General features: G+C 34.4%; 1 protein-coding gene across 1 annotated transcript in view; it reads right to left on the reverse strand.

Annotated features, from left to right (window-relative positions):
• The window catches only part of LOC6052525 (tyrosine-protein kinase Drl), a 134,172-nt gene extending 116,960 nt beyond the window's left edge, over window positions 1–17,212 (reverse strand). The window contains exon 1 of the mRNA XM_038264752.1: window positions 16,996–17,212. Within this exon, the coding sequence (XP_038120680.1) occupies window positions 16,996–17,134 (139 nt within the window). The 5' untranslated portion in view covers window positions 17,135–17,212. The remainder of the gene's footprint in view (window positions 1–16,995) is intronic.
• Between the last annotated feature and the right edge of the window lie 4,176 nt (window positions 17,213–21,388).

The following is a 21,388-nucleotide window of genomic DNA, read 5'->3' on the forward strand; positions in this document are numbered from 1 at the left end:
GCTTCCTTATTACGTTAAAAAATAAGATTTCGAAATATCTACCGAAGTACTGGCAGTGTTGGCAAGAAATATAATTTTCAGCACCTATTTTGAAATGCCTCTTTTAAAAACTCTGTATCTTTTTCCAGAAGCAAGATAGGACCATACTTTCTTCTGGAAAGTTTTAGAGGACATTCAGGACTATACTTCTACGGTGTTAGTTTTTAAATTGAGTGAAAAATGAAAATTATAAAAATCAAAATGTAAAAAAGAGGGTTTTCCCATACAAATTTGCGCTTTGCGGAAAGCTGGGTCAAGTCCAATCGCTCCCAAATTTTGGGGGGTTGTTTGGGGGCCCACCCTAACAAACAGCCATTGCCATTGTATGGAGAATTTTATGGGTGAACCAATGACACAAAATAACTTCTTTGGTCATAGGGAAGGCCCCCACAAAGTTTGAGCCAAATAAAAAAAAATAGGTAAAATCCATTTCCGGGTTTGGTGGAGAATCGTTCAGCTGTTCATATTTTTTTATTGATTTGGTGTCTTCGGCAAAATGCAGGTTTTGATGCGGACTATTCAGAAAAATTCTGTTCACGAGAAAAACTTTTTGTAATTTTTTTTCAGGAATAGTGATTTTTGGACAATAAAAAAAATCATAAATCAGGAATTTGTCAGTTGAATTGAATTCATGTGGTTTTATCTTGGAAACGGTGCACTTAATTATAATATCTGTAAAGTTCTTTTCGATTAAGAATTGTGCAAATCATTTTTCATTAAATGTTGAGGTCACAAAAAATTAATGACTTAAATTTCTATTTTTCCAAAAAACATTTTTTTTTAATTCATGACTCGGTGGCAATTTTTTTGTCCTTACTCTCCAAAGCTTAAAAGTTGCTGTGTTTATCCCCTAAAAGAAATAATAAAATTCAAAAATTAACACACAGTTTGGTTAGTTGATTTTTTGCAAAAAAATATTTCTAAATCGGAAAAAAATGCTTTTTCCGTGTTACTTATTTTCTGAGAAGTCCACATCGGCCGATTTCATGAAAAATGATAACAATTCCAAAAATTTACTTGGCTGGCTAAATTTGCAGCTCACATGAGCTTGCGAGCCAAATTTAATATGGTTTTTTTGAAAACATAATTTCAATCTAATAAAAAGGATAAATACATCAATCATGAAGCTATGTGAAAATTCATGTGATTTTTAATTATAAGTATCAAAAATAATATTTTTTGTATTTTTTTTAAAGAGTAACACAATTTAGGCTGGTACAAATTATACTCAGAGTTTTTGTCTCCCCCCTCCTTCAAAATTGGCCCGAAAAATCAAGGGGCAAAAAAATATTTTTTTCAAAAAATATCAAAATTTCTATGGCAATTATAGTGCAATCAGCTGAAATCAATTTAAAATGCATTCCCCTGCGTTTAAAATCATTTTTAGCATGTTTGGGTTGATTAAAAAATCTTTTGAATTTTTTCGAAAATTATCGATGTTTATAATCGCAAAATGATTTTTTTTCGCAATTTTTTTGTTTTCGTCAAATCTTACATTTTTTTTTGAAAACTAATGATTGCAAAACAATTGAACTAGTGTAAAACACGTTTAAAAACACTTTTTCAGTGCAAATGTTGGAACTATGGCATGTTATTTCAATATACAGCAATTCCATTTGAAAATAGCCTAAACCGAAAAAAAAAGTTCTCCGATCGGGCTCAAAATTTTTCTGGGCGTTCTTTGGCTAAAATAATTAGACCAGTATTTTTTTTTGTTTGGCCATTAGGGTGACCTACATCGTGCTAGGGTGGTTTGAAAAATGGCAATTTTCGTTATTTTTCGCAAAACCACTTTTTTTCAAAAATCATATATCCGTGTAATTTCATCCGATTTTAACTGTCTTAGACGCAAAAGAAAGCTGACATGTAGAAGTCATCGCTGAAATTTTTAAGGTACCGCAGTTTTAGTTAAAAAAGTAGTTTTTTTGTCGATTTCGTCATTTTTCTGTTTTTGCGCGTGGTGCGTCGAAAAACTCAGTTTTTATTTTCAAAAAATCATATCTCATAAACGTACGGTTCGACATCGCCAATTTTTTTATATGTTTTGTGAAATTTTACGAGGAATCCGATAAAAATATTTTCAGACATAGGCTCTTTGGTCCAGACACGGTCAAAACGCCATTTTAAGTTTTCATACGACCTCTTCAAACATTTTTTTTTCGGTTTAGGCTCTTTTCAAATGGAATTGCTGTAATTTTTTGTTTTTTTTTTTTGCATAATTTTGCAGCAAGCAATGTTAAAAACTAGACAAAATAAAACACATCACGATAGACTTTCTCAAATATGTATCTAATACAAATGTGTGGGTCAAGACAAATTTTATAAAAAGGTGGTTTTTCAAATTAAAGTAAACACATGTTTCTTTTGAGGTTTAGTACTTTTTCAACATGATTTCCTTAACTTCAATTAATATTTTACTATTTTTTTTATTCTGCTTTCTCTACATCCCAACTGACATTATTCCCATTTGCTTCGAGCGACAAACCACAAAAATCCAAATTTATACAGAAAAGCCTCTGGAAAGTTACCTGTCCATGATCCATTCCAACGTTATTTTTTTGGCAGGTATTCAGGGCCGGGGCAAACGCATCGCTGCAATCGAAACGCAATTTACGGGCTTCGGTCTCGGTTTAAAAACGCGTGCCAGCACTGCCATTGCTTCCATTGCCGTAAATAATACGCTCCCATTTGTGATTGGGCTTTTGAAAATTTGTACACCAGAAGAACTCCGGGAAAATACTGAAGGCTTCGCCCCCTCCGACTGCTGACGGTGGTCGTAAATTTGTAGCAACCAACGGTGAAAAACGACTTGCTAGTTGCGGGGGGGGGGGGGGGTTCTAAAATATCAATTGCTTGAATAGGGTGGTTCATTGTTGCTTGTAATGATTTTGTTTACAGAAAAGAAATATAAAATTCAAATATCTTAAAGGAATTCTTTTGCATTTTTTTAGGTTGAGTAATTTCACAATTTGGAATCCCAATGGAAAAGCCACCTTCATCACGCTGACTACCCGAGCAGCAATCGCAAACGAAGTGCATAAAATTTGATTTATTTGCATTTTCCTCCCTTGGGCTCTCATGCAGCTCCTCTGGGAGTGAGGGTGAAAGGAGAGGGCGGGAGTGGTTCATGTTTTCCATTCCACCTGAACAGACAGAATCGACAGAGCATCAACAGTGCACACACACACATAACCAATCTCTGCCTATCGAAAAACGAACAAACGGACAGTTCATTTCAATGCTGCCACTGTTGTGAAGTTCATTTGAATGCATATTTTCAAAATAATGCACGAACGATTTGGTTTTGTGTCAGTGCGGGTCCGTTGGGAAAGGGGAGGTCGTGGGAGGGGGTTGTTTAAGGGGAAAGAGGGTTGTTTTCCACTCTGGTAGCAAAACAGACGTTGTTTTGTTTGGTAATCAAATTATTTTAAGCGATGAATAGTGAATGTATGGTTTGACTGATAATTATTGCGCTGGGAAAACAATATTGGATTGTAATACAACGTAATGAAGGCTTTTAGTAGCATTGCAGTGATATGTTCATGCATAAACAAATTTGCTTTAAAACAGTGTCAGAATAAACCTTTTTGATTATGACACGTCATACGTTAGATTTATTTTTCCTAATTTCAGAGCTTACGAAATGTCGACTTTGTTTGTGATAAGTTACAGAACACTTCAATCGTCTTCACCACGACAACCTGATTTTGACATTCTACTTTCGTTTGTTTCACACTCAAACGAATGAGTGCTTCGCTCAGCAAACGGTCGTTTGACATTCTACCGAGATTCCGATCATCTCTCCAATGATCGCAAATGACTTCTATCACCACGCAGCAAACACAAGAAAGAGAGAGAGCCAACAACGAGAGAAAGAGCACGTTGTATCGTTCGGGCGGCTGCATGAATAGTGCTCATTTTTCGTTTCATTTTGCCTTCCTCACCTAAATGAGGAGAGGCTATAAAATCACTCGAAAAATGAACTTCTTTATTCGACCTCGTAGACCCGAACGAAGTTGACTTTATAGCTGTCGGCCACCATTGCTAGTACCAACCACTAGTGTCTTCCTTTTTATCTACAAGGACTTCGCCGCCCTGGGCTCCTAAGTGTATGAAGGTATGGCACGGAGCGACGGCGCCGAATACCCATATTTACACAAAGAATTTTAGAGCGCCCGCCGCGGGATTCGAACCAGTGACCTCTGGATTATGAGTCCAGTGCGCGGTCCGATTGATCCACACGGGCGGGGACCTCGTAGACCCACCTTCACGTATACCTATCGACTCAGGATCAAACTATGAACAAATATCTGTGCGTGTGTATGTCTTGAAGTCCGTGCACCCAAAAAATATGCACACGATTATCTCCGGACTGGCTGAACCGATTTGGAGTTTTGGTCTCATTCGATCCGTCTTGGGGTCCCACAAGACCCTAGTTAATATTATGAAGTTTGGAAAAGTACTTCGAAAGTTATACTAAAAAAACGATTTTAGCTAAACTTCGGAAGATTGTAAAAAGTGTGGTTTTTATAAGAAAACCCATAATGCTATATATTGTTAGAAAGGTATTTGAAAAACCTTTCCAACGCGTTCCAAAAAATTAAGATCTGACAACCCAATCAAAAGTTATGAGCAATTAAGTGATATTTACGCACTTTTTGGAGGCCGGATCTCAGATATTTTGATGAAAACGTTGTCCGGATCTCTCATGCGACCTATTTTTTTTGAGGCCGGATCTTAAATGTCTTGTTGAAAAGGTTGTTCGGATCTATTATACGACCCATCGTTGGATAGGTAATCAAAAAACCTATCCAACGAGCCCAAGAGATATTAGAGCTGACAAACCTATCAAAAGTTATCACTTTATGAATGCGAGGAAGGCACCAACAACCTTATGGTGGATTAAGAACGTTTTTTGAACTCAAATCACTCAAAGTTCATTTTGTGAGTGAGTTTAACAGTGACTTTGACCTCGCGACAAAATTTTGAGGCTAGGAATTTTGACAGATATGATTTTCATAAAGTATTCGCCTCCTTTTCTCTCCCACAGAAAACTGGGGACAAAGTAGCTGTCAAACTAGGCCAAAATGTTAAAGTCACTCACAAAATGAACTTTGAGTGATTTGAGTTCATTCCTGACGTCACGATTTTCTCCTCTACACCCTTACCAAAAATCATGATTTTTTGAGTTCCAAATCCCACTTTTCATACGAATTTTTCAGTTCAACCCATATAACCATTTTTATGGTTGTAGTACCTGAACTCAAAAAATCGTATGAAAAGTGGGATTTGGAACTCAAAAAATCATGATTTTTGGTAAGGGTGTATAGAGAAGAAAATCGTGACGTCAGAAATGAACTCAAATCACTCAAAGTTCATTTCGTGAGTGACTTTAACATTTTGGCCTAGTTTGACAGCTACCTCGTTCCCAAGTTTTCTGTGGGAGAGAGAAGGAGGCGAATACTTTATGAAAATCATACCTGTCAAAATTCCTAGCCTCAAAATTTTGTCGCGAATTGCTTTTCTCCTCTATTGAGCAGTCCCATCCGTTGATGGATTCCTTTTCAAGCATTGACAGCAACTTAGGAAATTGTTGTCTTCTTATTCTAAAATTGACAAATTTACGGACAAATAATTTAACTTTGTTGTAAACCAGGGGTGCTCAAAGTTTTTGAAGGCCGGGCCAAATTTGAAGCTCAAATGTGCTTGGGGGCCAAATTTACAAAATGGTTATTCAAAAAATGAAATTACGTGAATTTAATTTTTAAATGTCTAGAAATTAAACTATATGTATTTTTTTTTTATTTCTGTAATCTTTTGAAAAATTTCGCTTATTGAAAATAATAGAAAACAGAAAATGGCATTTTCCAATGGTATTGTTGATTTTATTGTTTTAGGTATTTGAAAAAAATAGCTGAATGTACTTGTGTTTTCAACGAAATTTTAAACTTTTCTTTTAATTTAAAAAATGGTGACATGTAATCTGAATAATTTATGTAACGGCGTAGTTTTATCTTTAAACTAAGTGCGATTAATGAAAAATCGTTGAGAGCTAGAATCACAACAATCAATGAAAAAAATGTTAGAAAATGTTTTAAGCACCCTTAAAGGTAAATTGCAATCATTTTTTTTTTCAAAAAATATAAAATTCGACAAAAAAAGCGAAAATAATTTCGAACATGCTCAAATGATTTTAAACGCAGCGGTAAGCATTTTTAATATAATTTAACTGATTGCACTTAAATTTCCATTGATTTTTTTGCAGTTTTTTATATTTTGCCCCTTATTTCTTGTCCCAATTTTTAATTATGGGGGGAGGGGAGGGTTGGTCGACAAAAGTTTAGTAAAATAATTGCAACAGGCTTATACCTCCGATTTCAACATTTTGTCTGCCTTAATCAGATTGTAGTCAATCAGATTCGTTATCCAACTTCCATGAGTTGGAATCCCGAGGGAAGGTTTCTAAGTGTAAATTAAGTTTGAGAATCAGTTTATAAAAGGGTAATTATGACTTTCAAATTAATATAGAAAACTTATATTTTTGCAATTATTACAGATTTTTACCTAAGTCAAACTTGAACATTTTTTTTTTTCTTTTCCAAAAATGTTTGATGAAAGTTATGACGATATTTACTATTTTCACTTACATTTAAACGTATGAAATTGTTTTGATTGTCAATATTTTTAAACAAAATATTTGTGTCTTTAAATGGGGATCAAAATATTGATAAATTTTTAGTTTATCAATAGTTTATTAATAAAAAAGATGAGCATAAAAAAGTATGAAAAAACTTTATTTTAGAAAAAGTATAAAATCACTTTACAAGTGGTCAAAGGGCCATGTTGAATGATCATCAGGGTGCCCAGAAAAAATGACCCCCTGCTCCACAAATTAAAAACGGTGTTTTTGAGTTATTTTAAGTATCTGTGTAAATTTTGAGCGAAATTGGATGTGATTAACCCATTGATACCCGAGCCTAAAGTTGGCGAAAAAACTATTTTTCATACAAAAATGACTTTTATAAATCGCTAATAACTTTTCAGGATCGAGTTTTACAGCTTTGGCATGTTCTACAAAGTTGTAGAGCATTAAATTTTGAATAAGAATCTCACTTTTGGGAATATTTGGATGGAAGTAGCGCACCGTGCAGACCAAACCGTAAGAAACTAGGGTTTTCCATACATTTTTTCGATTTTTTCCATACAAACTCTACCTCCGAGTATCAATGGGTAAATGATGACCGATTTTGCTCATATTTGGCCCAGAATCCTAAAATAGGTTAAGGAACAATATTCAGCTTGTGGAGCGAGGTTTTGAAAAAAGTCCCATATTCTGGGCACCCTAATGATCATTCAAAATGGGTCCGCGGGCCGTACTTTGATCACCCCTGTTGTAAACTATTTTGTAGACTGTACTTTAGGGGATGAATTTAACAATCATATCGTTACTAAAATGTCTGTAACAACAATCTTGGTGCAAATGCTTTGGTTGATGTGTTTATCACAAAAAGTTGTATTCTCAAAACTCGCACTAAGTTTTATTCCAATTTGTTTGATAGATATTTTTGGGGACCATTCTTGAGTTTAGAATGGTGGTGTTAAATAAGATTTTCTCAGAGTTTTCGGTTGACGATGAAACGGAAAATATTGGATCATTTTCAAAGTAAAAACAAGCATTTGCAAAATTTCTTTTATATCAATAAAAATATATTTATCTAAAAATAATAAAATCTATGCTTTTTCAAGAAGATCACAAATGTTTCGCAGGAATTTAAAATGAAAAAGTATTTTTTTTTTCAATGCAAAAAAAAATCTTAAGAGATTTATTTTTTGTAATATAAAATGAATCCAAATAGTTTCTGAGTCATTTGAAAAATGAAGGCATAATGAGTGATATTGAAAAAACAGGTTATTTTCTCAGCTTTTCGTAAATAAATATTAAAAAAAGATATGTTTGTTAACAAAATATTTTAAAATTGCAAAAATAACTTTTTTTTTTAAATTGAGATCCAAAAATGGCTAACTTTGTATACAGATGTTTTAACATTGAAAAATTACAATTTTCAATTGTGCAATAATTCCAAAAAAGCTAATTTGATGAAAATTTCACAGAACGTGGAACATTAAGTATAACTCTTCAAAAATCTATTAACTTTCATCATTCATCATCAATATTGACAAATTTTCAACTTTCTACAGTTATTTTTTTCTGTTAAGGATTCAGAGTTAATTTATTATTTTTTTTATTCTTTTGCATTGCAATGTAAATTCAATTCAGAATCTCACCAAAATATATTCATTTTATGTAAAAAAGCATTTTTTTGTAAATTAAACGAGTATTTTTTCTAATAAATCTGTCTTAAAATTTTTTATGACAAAACAAAAACAAACGAGAGATCTGCCTGAAACTAAATCTTATCTAACAAAAAAAAATCTATAAGTTTGCATTCTTCTATAATTAATTTCACAAATACTTAAGAAACCGTCAACTGCAGCAAATCAAAAATACAGGCTGGTTTGTGACAGCAGTTTTCAGTGCATATTAAAATTTATCATAATAATAATAATAATAACAGTAAAAAGAATTGCCAAAATGCTGTCCCGATTTTCCTCATGAGTCCAAGTAAACCGCAGGTGATGTTTTCACGGCAAGCACCAAATTCCATGGATTTCACATGTTTCGCGAAATCATGAAAACTCACAATCTTTGCATATAACTTTAATACTTTTTAAAATAATACTATATGTTATTTTCAATTAAAAATTTAATTAAAAGTTGAAATTCAGCATTGAAATTTTTTATCATCAAATGATCAAATGTTTTCCATCACATCGATCAGAAAATACCGTCTCAAGATACAGAGTTTCGAAAAGTCATATTTCCTTTTTTTATGACCAGCCCACATATTTTTTTGGAATATTGCATGAAAAAATTGATGATGCAAATAGGAGGCATCTTTTGACAACGAAAATGCATGGGCAAAGTTGCATCTAAATATAGAAAATGTTAATCTCAAGAAAAACGTTAAAACTTATGTGGTTTTAAATTTCACTGATTTCGAGATAAATGTTCAAAAATTAATTGTAATTTTAGGGCACAGGCCAAATTCAGATTGAATTGGATGATTTGAAAAACTAACGAAGTTTTTTTTTAAATTGATTTATTTCATCTTCAATCTCAAATTTCTGTCTTTTAATCTCGTCTTAAGTAAGAAATTTCTTACAATACAACAAGCAACGCCAACGATTGCCGCTGGGCCTTCCCGGTAATAAAATCGGACCAAAATTCCACCGGCCACTTCCGGGAAAATCAATCTCCTTTGGCCAAATCCGGCCAGTATCGGGCAGCTGAAGAGCCCCTAGTTTTCGCACTCCCCATACAACTCAAGGGGTGTGGAAGAAAGAGAGGGGCTGCAGAATTTGAGATTTCTGCCCAAGAAGGACGATTTACAACGCTTCGTTGGCAAAGTTTCCACCGTACCGTGTATAATCCTTTCGCTTGAGTCGAGTGGCCATGACGAGGAAAAGGGGGAGGGTATAAAATTACTCAACAGCTGCAGGAGGGAAAAAATTCCTTTTCCCTCAACGTGGCAAAAAATAGGACACTTGAAATGGCGCACAAACGCGCCACGCCGGAGGAAAAGTTCAAGCAAAAAAATCTTAAGGAAGCAACCTGATGCCCTCGCCTTCCCGTTTGCTGGCACACCGGGAGATGTGCTTGATTGATTTGCTTCCAATATCCGCTTGACCCGGTTTTTACAACACCGTCTTTGACTGATCGCGCGGCAGGGAAGAAGGACCACGGAGAAAGGTCCTCCGGGACTTACAATGGATTGGTGTGGTGCCGTACATGCTGTGTGGACAGGTATTTGCAGTTCACGGTGGGTTTAAACGATAATAGTTTAGAGTAAAATCTAATTATTTTAAATACTTCTTTAAATACAAAATTACAGAATTTGTAATAGAATTAACAATGCAAAAAATCTTTTTTTTTACTAATAAATCAAATTTAAAAATAATAAAAAACCTAAATTTTCTAAAATTGTAAGCAGAACGTATCACTTTTCAAATATTTTTAAGCTGGGAAGGCCACACTATGTAACTCAGCTGCTCAGTCAATCCATCAGCGTGAGTAAAAGGTACAAGCCAAATGCCAGAACGGGCACAAAAGTTCAAAGAAGTGGAAACTGTTGACTGAGCAGCGGCAGCAGCAACCGACAGCCGATGAGGACAAACCGACTGGGCAAACTATATCAAACCAACCCACCCACTTGGGAGTGGGATTCAACAACTAGACCTTACCAAAGAGTGTGGGTGGCGCAGTCAAAACTGAAACCGAAAGGAATCTAATTTTGCTCAGTATTTTTCCGCCAATTGCAAACTCAAGATGGTGGAAACAACAAGTTGGAGTTTTGCAACTGCTGCTCCGGACCCCCGGAAGTTTTCCGGTAAACTGTTGGCCTCGGAAAGTCTCGACGAGCGAGGGAGTGTTTATTGGAGAGCGATAAGAGTAAAGGGAAATGGGAGAAACTTTGAAACGGACGTTTCAAAAGTTTGAGGTCAATGTGTGCCCTGGTATTGAGCTCTTGGAACGACTTCACTTGTAGTTTAAATTTTTAAAGTTTAAGCCATTTATATATTTCAAATGTAGCGAACTTTAAAAAATCAAATTTCTGAGAAAAGAAACAAACAGGTTGTGAAATAAAATATAATTAAAGTACCCGTTTTGCCATCATAGGGATTTTGACCTCCTCTTTTTCTCACACTTCTGACAACTAGGATAACTCGGCAACCAGTTATTCAGCAATTCTTCACGGAAACAGCATGATGCAAAAAAAGTTGTCCAATCCGGCTCAAAATTGGAGTTTCCGAAGAATCCGATAAAAATATTTTCAAATATAGGCTCTTTGGTCCCAAGACCTCCGCATTTTAATTTTCACACGACCTTTTCAAATATTAGGCTACATTTGAAACTCCCACCTTTTGCTCTAAAAGTTCCATCAGTTACCCTTCATTTGCGTCATAGACAGCTTAATTCGGTTGAAATCGCGCTGAGTTATTTTTTTAATGTATTTTTTTTTGCGAAAATCAACAAAAAAAAACAATTTTTTCGGACAACCCTAACACGGCGTAGGTCATCCTAGTGTGGATCAGGCCCCCTTGGAAATGCAAAGAGTGGTCAAAGACCGTTGCATTGTTGATTAAATCATTGTTCTATGTCCACTAAAGATCCTCTGAAATTTTCAGCCAATTTGGTTCAGGTTTGGCCACAGCTCTGGGACATTTAAGTTTGCATGGGATTTTCAACGTTTTACTACGGGAAAAAATCTTTTTTTTAGTTTTCACTGCCTCAACAATCAATTACCCATTCAAGTAATTAGAACCAATAAAATTTATGTAGATTATTGTATGGGGAACAACTTTTCAGAATATCACAGGTTGATCCAAGTAAATCTGGCTTAATTATAAGTGGTTTAAGCGAGTCATTTGACAAACGCGAAAAGAGTAGGATGTGCGCGAGAAATCGAGAGGTGGATTTTGAAAAAAATAAATTGTTTTGTTTTTTTCCGTTACCACACACCATTGCACACACAAAAATATTACCGTAATGACAAAAGTAACTTATTTTTGATTTAAAAATTCGCTAAAATTAGCTTGAGGGAAAGTTTTTTTTTTCTTGTTTAAAATATGAAAACTTTTAGAGTTGCGTTGGAGAATTTGAACGGTGTGCGTCGCGGTCCTCACGCAGGATTTTCTTTGCCGTTTCCGTCTTTGTTGTCCCCCCGATTGTGCGTGAATTTCGATCCGGGCGGTTTCGGGATGTTTGACAGTTGCGTTGGAGAATTTGAACGGTGTGCGTCGCGGTCCTCACGCAGGATTTTCGTTGCCGTTTCCGTCTTTGTTGTCCCCCCGATTGTGCGTGTATTTCGATCCGGGCTGTTTCGCGTTTTCGCATTTTAGTTGGTTTTATCTTTCCACAGCCGGCTGTCTAAGATTGAATCATTTATGCTAAACTCAACACCAAATAACCGGGAATAGTCTCATCCGCATACTCCGACTGATTGCCTTGAGAATGCATAATACATCACACCATTAAACAAAATTTATTGATTATTGGGTCGCATCATCATCCTCTATGTTGAATCCTGGCCATTACCCTTACCCACTAACAAAATCCCAAGTAGAAGTAGTTTTCCGGCACACGCGGGGTGTGGATATCGTATAGAACCCACCCTTGGTAGCAGCCTGTGCTAACTAACATTCCCGTCCCATTCCCTCGAGATCTACAAACTGACATGGCGGGCGCCGTTGGTGGCCAACGACTGTTTCCTATTCGCACCGGCTCTTGTTTTGATGATCGTGATGTTTTATCTTTTCAGCGCATTCATGCATGCTGTTGATAAGGGAAACATCATTTGATCGTTGAAGCGTGTGACCGGTTGTGCTGATGGGATATTATGGTCCTGTTCAGCAACGGAGAAGGACAACCATGGGTGGTCTCTCATGCTCATGCTCATGCTCATGCTCTTAATTATAAGTGGTTTAAGCTATGGTGTCGTAATTGTTTTTTGCAAAGGGCCAACACTGGCAAATTTTTCTTAATTTTCATCTAGTCGCTCACTACGATTTGTTTTTCATATGTCAAGCTATTTTTGTTTGTTGCTGTCAAACGATTTTTTCAACTGCAAGTGGAATGGTCTTTTTATTAGTCATCCGTACAATTTGGACAGATTTTCTCGTTTCAGGTTTCGCAGCGTCCAGCGAGAAGTGGAAATTACAGTCCAATCCAAAAAAATCCGGCGTCCCCGGAGTTCAAAATGGCGATGAGTACCATAAGGAACGCAATGGCAACAATGGAATTCCTACATAGAGATCGCAAATGAAGGAGCTCTGGCATGGAATTTTATTACCTGGCCCGATTTGCCTGGTTTTCAAATTACATCTTATTGAAGCATTAAATAAAAGTTGTTTAAAAATCCGAAAAAATAAAATTCGGATTAATTCGGAAGTAGAAGAGTAAACAATTGTATGATCAAAAAAAAAGAGGAGTTAAACGCCAGCGGCCAAACAATAAAAAAGGGTCTAATTATTTCGGCCTTCCGCACTTCAATTTTGGACCCGATCGGACAACTTTTATTTTCAAATTATGCTGTTTTCGTGGGGAATTGCTCTATTTTTTCCACTTTTCAGTTACTTTCCATCAAACTGGAAATTCACATTATAAAAGAGCCATCAGCTGAAAACAAAATGCGAAAACACTGATAAGGTTCAAAAGCCATTCAATACGACCATTTGAAACTTCAATCTAGATTTTCAATCACAAAACCATTCTTTCTTAAAAGCAAAACAAAAAATATTTCATTGGACGAGTTTGAATTGGTTAAAACAATTTCTAAAAAAGAAATGATTTTATGAAAAAAAAAGTTTTTTTGCTGTTTTTTGAAAATTTAAATTGTTAAAACAGCAATTCTTTCAGATTTCGGTCATTCGATTTTTTTTGTATTTTTTAACCCGACTGAAACTTTTTTTGTGCCTTCGGTATGCCCAAAGAAGCCATTTTGCATCATTAGTTTGTCCATATACATTTCCACACAAATTTGGCAGCTGTCCATACAAAAATGATATATGAAAATTCAAAAATCTGTATCTTTTGAAGGAATTTTTTGATTGAGTTAGTGTCTTCGGCAAAGTTGTAGGTATGGATAAGGATAACACTGAAAAAATGATACACGGTAAAAAAAAATTTGTGATTTTTAATTTAACTTTTTGTCACTAAATATTGATTTACAAAAAAACAACTATTTTTATTTTTTTTTGTATGTTTTAGGGGACATAAAATGCCGACTTTTCAGAAATTTCCAGGTTGTGCAAAAAATCTTTGACCGAGTTATGAATTTTCGAATCAAAACTGATTTTTTCAAAAAAATCGAAATATTGTTCGCAAATCATTTCAACTTCATTTTTACATGTGAAATCATATTTGCAATCAAAAAATTCTTTAGTGAAATTTTCATAAAGTGCACCGTTTTCAAGTTGTAGCCATTTTTAGGTAACTTTTTTGAAAATAGTCGCAATTTTCCATTTTTTAAATATGTGCACATGTTTGCCCACTTTTGAAAAAATATTTTTGAAAAGCAGAAAAAAATCTCTATGTTTTGCATTTTTGGACTTTGTTGATACGACCCTGAGTTGCTGAGATAATGCAATGCAAAGGTTTTAAAACAGTAAAATTGATGTTTTCTAAGTCTCACCCAAACAACCCACCATTTTCTAACGTCGATATCTCAGCAACTAATGTTAAAATATGAAACATACGTTAAATTTTCCGATCTTTTCGAAAACAATGTTTTCAAAATTTTCAAATCAAGTCTAATATTGTAAAAGGGCCAAACATTAAATATTACGATATTACGATTTTTTGAAAAAATGAGTATTGATTCGAAAATTCATAATTCAGTCAAAGATTTTTTGCACAACCTGGAAATTTCTGAAAAGTTGGCATATTATGTCCCCTAAAACATATAAAAAAAATAATTTTTTTTTGTATACATGTTTTAGTGACAAAAAGTTAAATTAAAAATCAACAATAATTTTTTCACCGTGTATAATTTTTTTTTCAGTGCAGTTCTTATCCATACTTACAATTTTACAGAAGACACCAAATCGATCAAAAAATTCCTTCAAAAGATACAGATTTTTGAATTTTCACATATCATTTTTGTATGGAAATTTATATGGACAAACTAATGATGCAAAATGGCTTCTTTGGGCATACCGAAGGCACCAAAAAAGTTTCAGCCGGATTAAAAAATATAAAAATTAACATTCAAAAAAATAGATCGATTTCGTAGAGAACTGCTCACAAGACAAAGACCACCCTAATGGCCAACATTCTAATCAGAAACGCTCCTTTCCAATGTTTTCAATGGGATGAAACTTCGTACGTATTTTATCTATGACCAAAGAAGACATTATGCATTATTAGTTCGATCAACACATTTTTTGAGTCTCTTTTAAAAATGAAATTTGTATGGAAATTACTATGGGAAAAGCTGCATTTTAAATTTTATTAATTCACAAAATTCAGGTTTTATTATACAGCAATTTCCCACGAAAACAGCATGATTCGAAAAAAAGTTTTCCGATCGGGCTCAAAATTTTTCTGGGGGTTCCTTGTCCAAAATAAATAGACCCGTTTTTTTTGTTTGGCCATTAGGGTGACCTACGCCGTGTTAGGTTGGTCCGAAAAATGGCAATTTTCGTCGATTTTCGCAAAAACCACTTTTTTCAAAAAATCATAACATATCATATTAGTTTGGCTATTTGGGAAAAATAGTAAGAAGTTCCAAAAATCTAGCTTAACATTTGAAAAGGTCGTATGAAAACTTAAAATGCTGTCACCCTGATGGCCAAACAAAAAAAAAACGGGTCTATTTATTTCGGCCGGAACCCCCAGAAAAAAATTGGAACTTTTTTTTCGAATCATGCTGTTTTCGTGGGGAATTGCTGTATAGAAGTATAGTCCTGGATGTTCTGAACAACTACTGTCTTCGGGAGTGCTAAAGCGTGTCACAAAAAAACAATTCAGAGTTTTCTAAAGTAGTGTATTGAAATAATCAGTGAAACTCACATTTTCTGCCAACATTGCCAAAGGAACCATGAAATACAAAACAAACATGATTATTCTTATATTTTGATGAACCTAACGTAAAATCGTTATGAAGCAATGTTCAGAAGACATTATTAGTTAAATTGCACTCCAATCCCTCAAAAATAATATAGTTTTCGAAAGTTTCCGCTTGACTTGGCAGTGTTGGCAAAAAGTATGATTTATACCGAGTATTACGAAATGTCTCTCTTGAACGTTCTGTAACTTTTGTTAGAAGCAATTTAGCACCATACTTTTTTCGAGATAGTTTTTAAGGACATCCATTCTACGGTATTGGTTTCATAAAATAATAAAACATGAATTTTGCTGAAGAAATCAATTTTTAATTCCACCCTAATGCAGCAATTATCGTCCAATTATTTTATCAATCCAAGCATTTTATTAAAACGATCAGTTATGAAAAAAAATATAGATAAAATGATACAGCTTATAACATTTTTGGTCTTTTATGTTGTAACTCTCACTATTTCCTTCAGCATATTAATAGAATAGAATAGAATAGACATCACACCGTCTTTTCAGACTGAATTTACTAACTAAACGGGACAAACACAGAACACCCAGAGGAGATGGGCGGGAATCGAACCCGGGCCCCTTAGCACACATGAGGGATCGGCAGCCGAAGCCGCTAACAACCGCGCCACGGGTGATGTTTGAATTGAAAACAAACGGTTAAAAATTGAAAAAAGAGAGAAATTTCAATCGCAACATTAAATAAAAACACTCATTGAAACATAATAAACTTTCAATCAAAGCTTCAACCACAAAGCTCTTGAGCGCAAATTTAATTTCATTTCAAGTGATTCCACAAAACAATAAATATTCAATTCCCACCGATATAATAAAAAACAACAACCCACACCTGTCAGATTTCACCATCAATCAATCAATTTAATTTGTTAATGATCACAAAACCAAATCTCCCATGTTTCCCACCTCCAAGGGGATTTTCACTCAACACAACACTGCTGTACCGTGCAATACGAGCGCGCACAAAAACTAAATGATCAATAAAATTCTATCTCACACCTGTGGTTCGTTTCCGTTTCCCCCCTCAATTCCAGAGTAGTTAGTAGGGTTTCCCGTTTCCTGTTTTTTTTTTGAGTTATTTTTTTTTGGTTTACGAGTAATTTTTTAAAATCGTTTTAAAACTCTCCATTTTTTAAAGCTTCTTTAGTTTTTTCTCTATCGATTCAACCATTTTGCTTCCGCCCAGATTCCCACGCTCAAGAGAATGTCGAAATAAATTTCCCCCTTCCCCCAGAGGGGGGAACATCCTTACTTACCCATTAATTTTATTACTTCTGAGTGGTTCAGAAACAGGTCGAAGTATCCAAGGGTGGCCGGCAGCTGCTGGAGCAACAGCACCAGCACCGTCAGCGACAGCCAGCACAAGTTCCAGCTCATTTTCGATGAGTTCACCATTTGTGGCGGCGGAGAGCAGTAACAGCACTTTCACTAATTCACGACCCCAATCCCAACCCCCCGGCAGAACTTGGCGCGATGAGCTTTTCCTGGGGTGGTTCAGCCCCCTCCCCGCTCTCCTCTTTGGGGTTGAACAACTAACAACTTTCGCCACAGACACAATCAAATTAATTCTGGCATAAATTTATAATTATTTGTTTCTCGTTTTGTGTTGTGTGTGTGTGAGCACTGAGGACAGGCACTCATCTGGCCGCGGCTTCATCAATCATTTCACAGGGGTTTTCCCCCCGTTCTGAACGGGTCCTGAAAGCACACTATCACTGGTTGGTTGGTGGGATAGAAGGGGAACAGGCAGAGTGGGTTTGCTGATGGGTATCATCATCATCATTCACGCGGGGGGACACTTGTCGGGGACAGCAGCAGCAGCAGCTGTGTGTTCGCCAGCAGCGGAAATGAGACCCGGGAAACTTGATGCAAGTGCGCCCGGGAGGAAGTTGGAAGTTTCTGGAGTTTCTTGAAAAACTAAATGGCGTCAGTTTATTTGAAATGTGTCAACTAAAAGTTTAAACCAAAATCACTACTTCCAAAAAACTCAAATAAAATTGAATGCACTTACTTCTCTCAATATTTTAAAAAAGAATCAAATTATTGATTCTAAAATGTTTTGACAATTTATAAATTCACCCGGGCTTTAATTCAAAAAAATTGCCAAAAATCAATTCTTCCACCAATTTTTGATCATTAAAAGCATTGGAAAGAGGAATTCTTTAAATTAAGTAATTTCTAAGCTTGAAAGTGTTACTTGTTTTATGTGACTTTACCAATGTTTTTAAAAATGTATTTTTAATGAGGTCAACTTTGCTGTGTTTCTTAATAACGTTTCCTCTATATTATGTGAAAATAAGTATGCAGAAATTTTTAAAATTGTCCCACACTATGCCTCTAAGCATTTTTAAACAATTTAAATGATAATAATATCGTTCTATAAACACGGGAGAAATAACAAAAAAATCGAAAAAAATATTTGGGTACTAGAGGGTTAAACTAACCAGCTGACAAGCTTCGAGTTTTAATATTTCGATGCTTCTGTGCTCTCTTGTACTAAGCTTGCTGGTTTTCCTATCTAGTTAGCACAAGAGAGCACAGGCATCGATTTATCAAAATTTCTTGTTCTCAATTCACAGGTAGTCAAGAAAAATAGATTTTACGAAAAAAAAGTTTTGAAAAAGTTGGTCGTCATCGATCATGGCCGTTCATGGTCACCCGCGACAGACACGGACGACGAAACAAAGAGAAACGCAAAAAGTAACTTTTTCAAAACTTTTTTTCGTAAAATCGCGATAACTCGTGATGTTTATAAGCAAACCCCTTATGTCTATATATCAAAATTTTTGTAATTGCCTGCTCTACAACTTTGTAGAACATTGTTACACTCTAAAAAATAACCCTGCAAAGTTAGAAAAAACACGAAATTTTAAAATGAAAAATTTTGTTGTAAATGAAAAAATGACCCTTCTGGGACAATGTAGATTCGAAAAGTACATTAAATTTCCCATAAAATGACGTGTTCCAAAATTTTTTACAGTCGAGTAACGGAAAATGGGAGAATTTTTAAAACTTTTTTAGTGTTTTTTTCGATGAAAGATACGGTTTTTCGGAATTCTGAGTACACCATCAAATCGGGCGTCTAATTTTACATAAAAGTCCCTTTGACACCAAATTTCTATCTCATCACCGTTTCAGGCTGCAAATTATTGAAAAACACCTCTTTTTTCGCATGTTCAAAAATGGAAGGGGTCGTACCGCCCTTCCGTCACGAGATATCAAAAAACGGACCTCGGATTCGTGATCAGGGACAAAAGTTACCCCTTAGGATAAAGTTTCACGCAAATCGAAGAGGGGTCGGGGCAACTGCTGTGTGAGTTGGCGGAGAATTACCCAGATGTTACAGTTTAAAAAATAAACTTTTTGAAACCATTATTACAGTAAATTCCATTATTCAATTAAATTCAATGAGGTAAATGCAACATCCTTTGGGGAAAAAAGAACTCTGCGTCTGCGTTTATTCCAAAAAAAATGTTTGGTAAAGCTTAAAAAATGTCTTTTTCAAAAATTGTGTTAGAAGCTATTAAGGCATATTTTATATCTATACTATCCAAGAAAATAAAAAAATGTTTTTGTCTGAATTGAAATTTTCATTAAATTTTATTTTTCGAAAAACGAGTTTAAAATAGTTAATTAAAGAATTTCATGTTTTAGCCATCCGAAAATTGTGGATTTTGAACGAATTTTCGCATAAATCATTCCGTCATTTAAAAAAATTCTTAATTTCAAGCTTGCTTTTCGAAAGTTTTAGGCGAGAAGTATCACAAAATGTTGTATTTATCTTTACAGTAATGCTTTTATCTTTTTTCTATTTTTTTTTATTTTGGGAAATTTACAAGAGGGGTGTGGGACAAAAACTTAAAATAAATTTTTTGTCCTATGATTGATGCGAAAAACGGAAAAGAAGAAACTTTGTATGGATCGTATATATTTACAACTTTTTGAACCAAGTGGATCAAAATCTATTTAAGATAACTTAATATTTTTTTTAAATATTTTTTCAAAGCACTACATAGCAAAAATTTGACGAACCTATGCAACACCGTAGAGAAACTATACTATACTGCAAGTATTAAACATTATTATCAAAATTGTTCTTATTTTGCAAATGGTATTTACAGTTTTTAAATATACATTTTATTAAATTTGTTTTTATTTTTGATTTTAGAGATTGGTTATACAGTAAAGCTTTAATTCAAAACTTAACACAAATTAAAAAAAAGATGAAACATATTAACATTTTGCTCAAAATTCATATAACATAATGTATAATTAAATTATATCGGCGTATTCTCTGTAATAAACATAAAGACAACGCCATATTATTAACGTATTTGCTGGCGAATATAAAAACATAGTTGGCTTAACCATTTACCAATATCTCACGCAATTACATTTCGAAAGTGTGTTAACTTCCAATTAAATTAAGTTTAATCAAATCAATTAGAGACATAAGTTTTTTATCATGCTTCTAGCAACAGGCTTAAAGTTATGACATTTGATTTTTTTTTCTGTGATTTTTTCAAATGTTGTTATCCATTGGAATTAAAATTGACAATGAAATCCATAAATTTACCAGTTCATATGTCTGCAAAAAATAAATACAATATATTTTTTGCTACAAAACAAGTGTCCAATTCAACAGTAAAGCTAATGTCAAGCTAATTTTAAATCATCAAATTCGTCATACTTGTTACAGTTAAGTTACCTAAAAAACAATGATTGCAATATTCAGCAGGAAATTGTGACAGATTTTGTTTAAAAAAAATGTGTAATGTCAAAAACTGGTAAATTTCCATCAGTTTCTTGTAAATTTTCATAAGGTTCACATTTTTGGATTTTTTTTAAGTAAAATTACTCAGAAAAGACGTTTAAATCAACTAATCAAAATTTCAACCTTAAAAAAAAAAAAAATGCTCAAATCATAAATTATATGAGATAAGGAGGGTATCTAGAAATTGGGATTCAAAATTATATTTGACGTTTATAAAGTGTTTTTGCACAAATATCTGACTAAATGAAATATTTTAGCATTGACAAAACCACTTTTGAAGCCAAAATTGGATAAACCCTCCTGCCACGTGGTGACTAATTAACATGTGGCGTCCTCTGATCGAGGCAGCCTTCTTAGAGTGCTTTAATTTTTCCCTATACATTTTGCTGGAAGCATGGGAATTTCGGTGACGCCGGAATGAATCTGCTTTCTATAAATATATTCAGCAATTTGGAAAGCCAAATATGAAGAAAACTAAAATTTGACAGTCGTTGCGAAATAAGTTAAATATATTCAGCAATTCCCCACGACATGATTCGAAAAAAAAGTTCTCCGATCGGGCTCAAAATTTTTCTGGGGGATCCTTGGCCAAAATGATTAGACCCGTATTTTTTTGTTTGGCCATTAGGGTGACCGCCGTGTTAGGGTGGTTAAAAAAATGGCAATTTTCGTCGAATTTCGCAAAAACCACTTTTTTCAAAAAATCTTATCTCCGCGCCATTTCATCCGATTTTAGCTGTCCTAGACGCAAAAGAAAGGTGATTAGTTTGGCTATTTGGGAAAAATAGTAAGAAGTTTCAAAAATCTAGCTTAACATTTGAAAAGGTTGAATGAAAACATAAAATGCTGCTTTGAAGGTCTCGGGACCAAAGAGC

This window comes from Culex quinquefasciatus, chromosome 3, assembly GCF_015732765.1.
Source record: "Culex quinquefasciatus strain JHB chromosome 3, VPISU_Cqui_1.0_pri_paternal, whole genome shotgun sequence".
In the NCBI taxonomy this organism is placed as follows: Eukaryota; Metazoa; Arthropoda; class Insecta; order Diptera; family Culicidae; genus Culex; species Culex quinquefasciatus.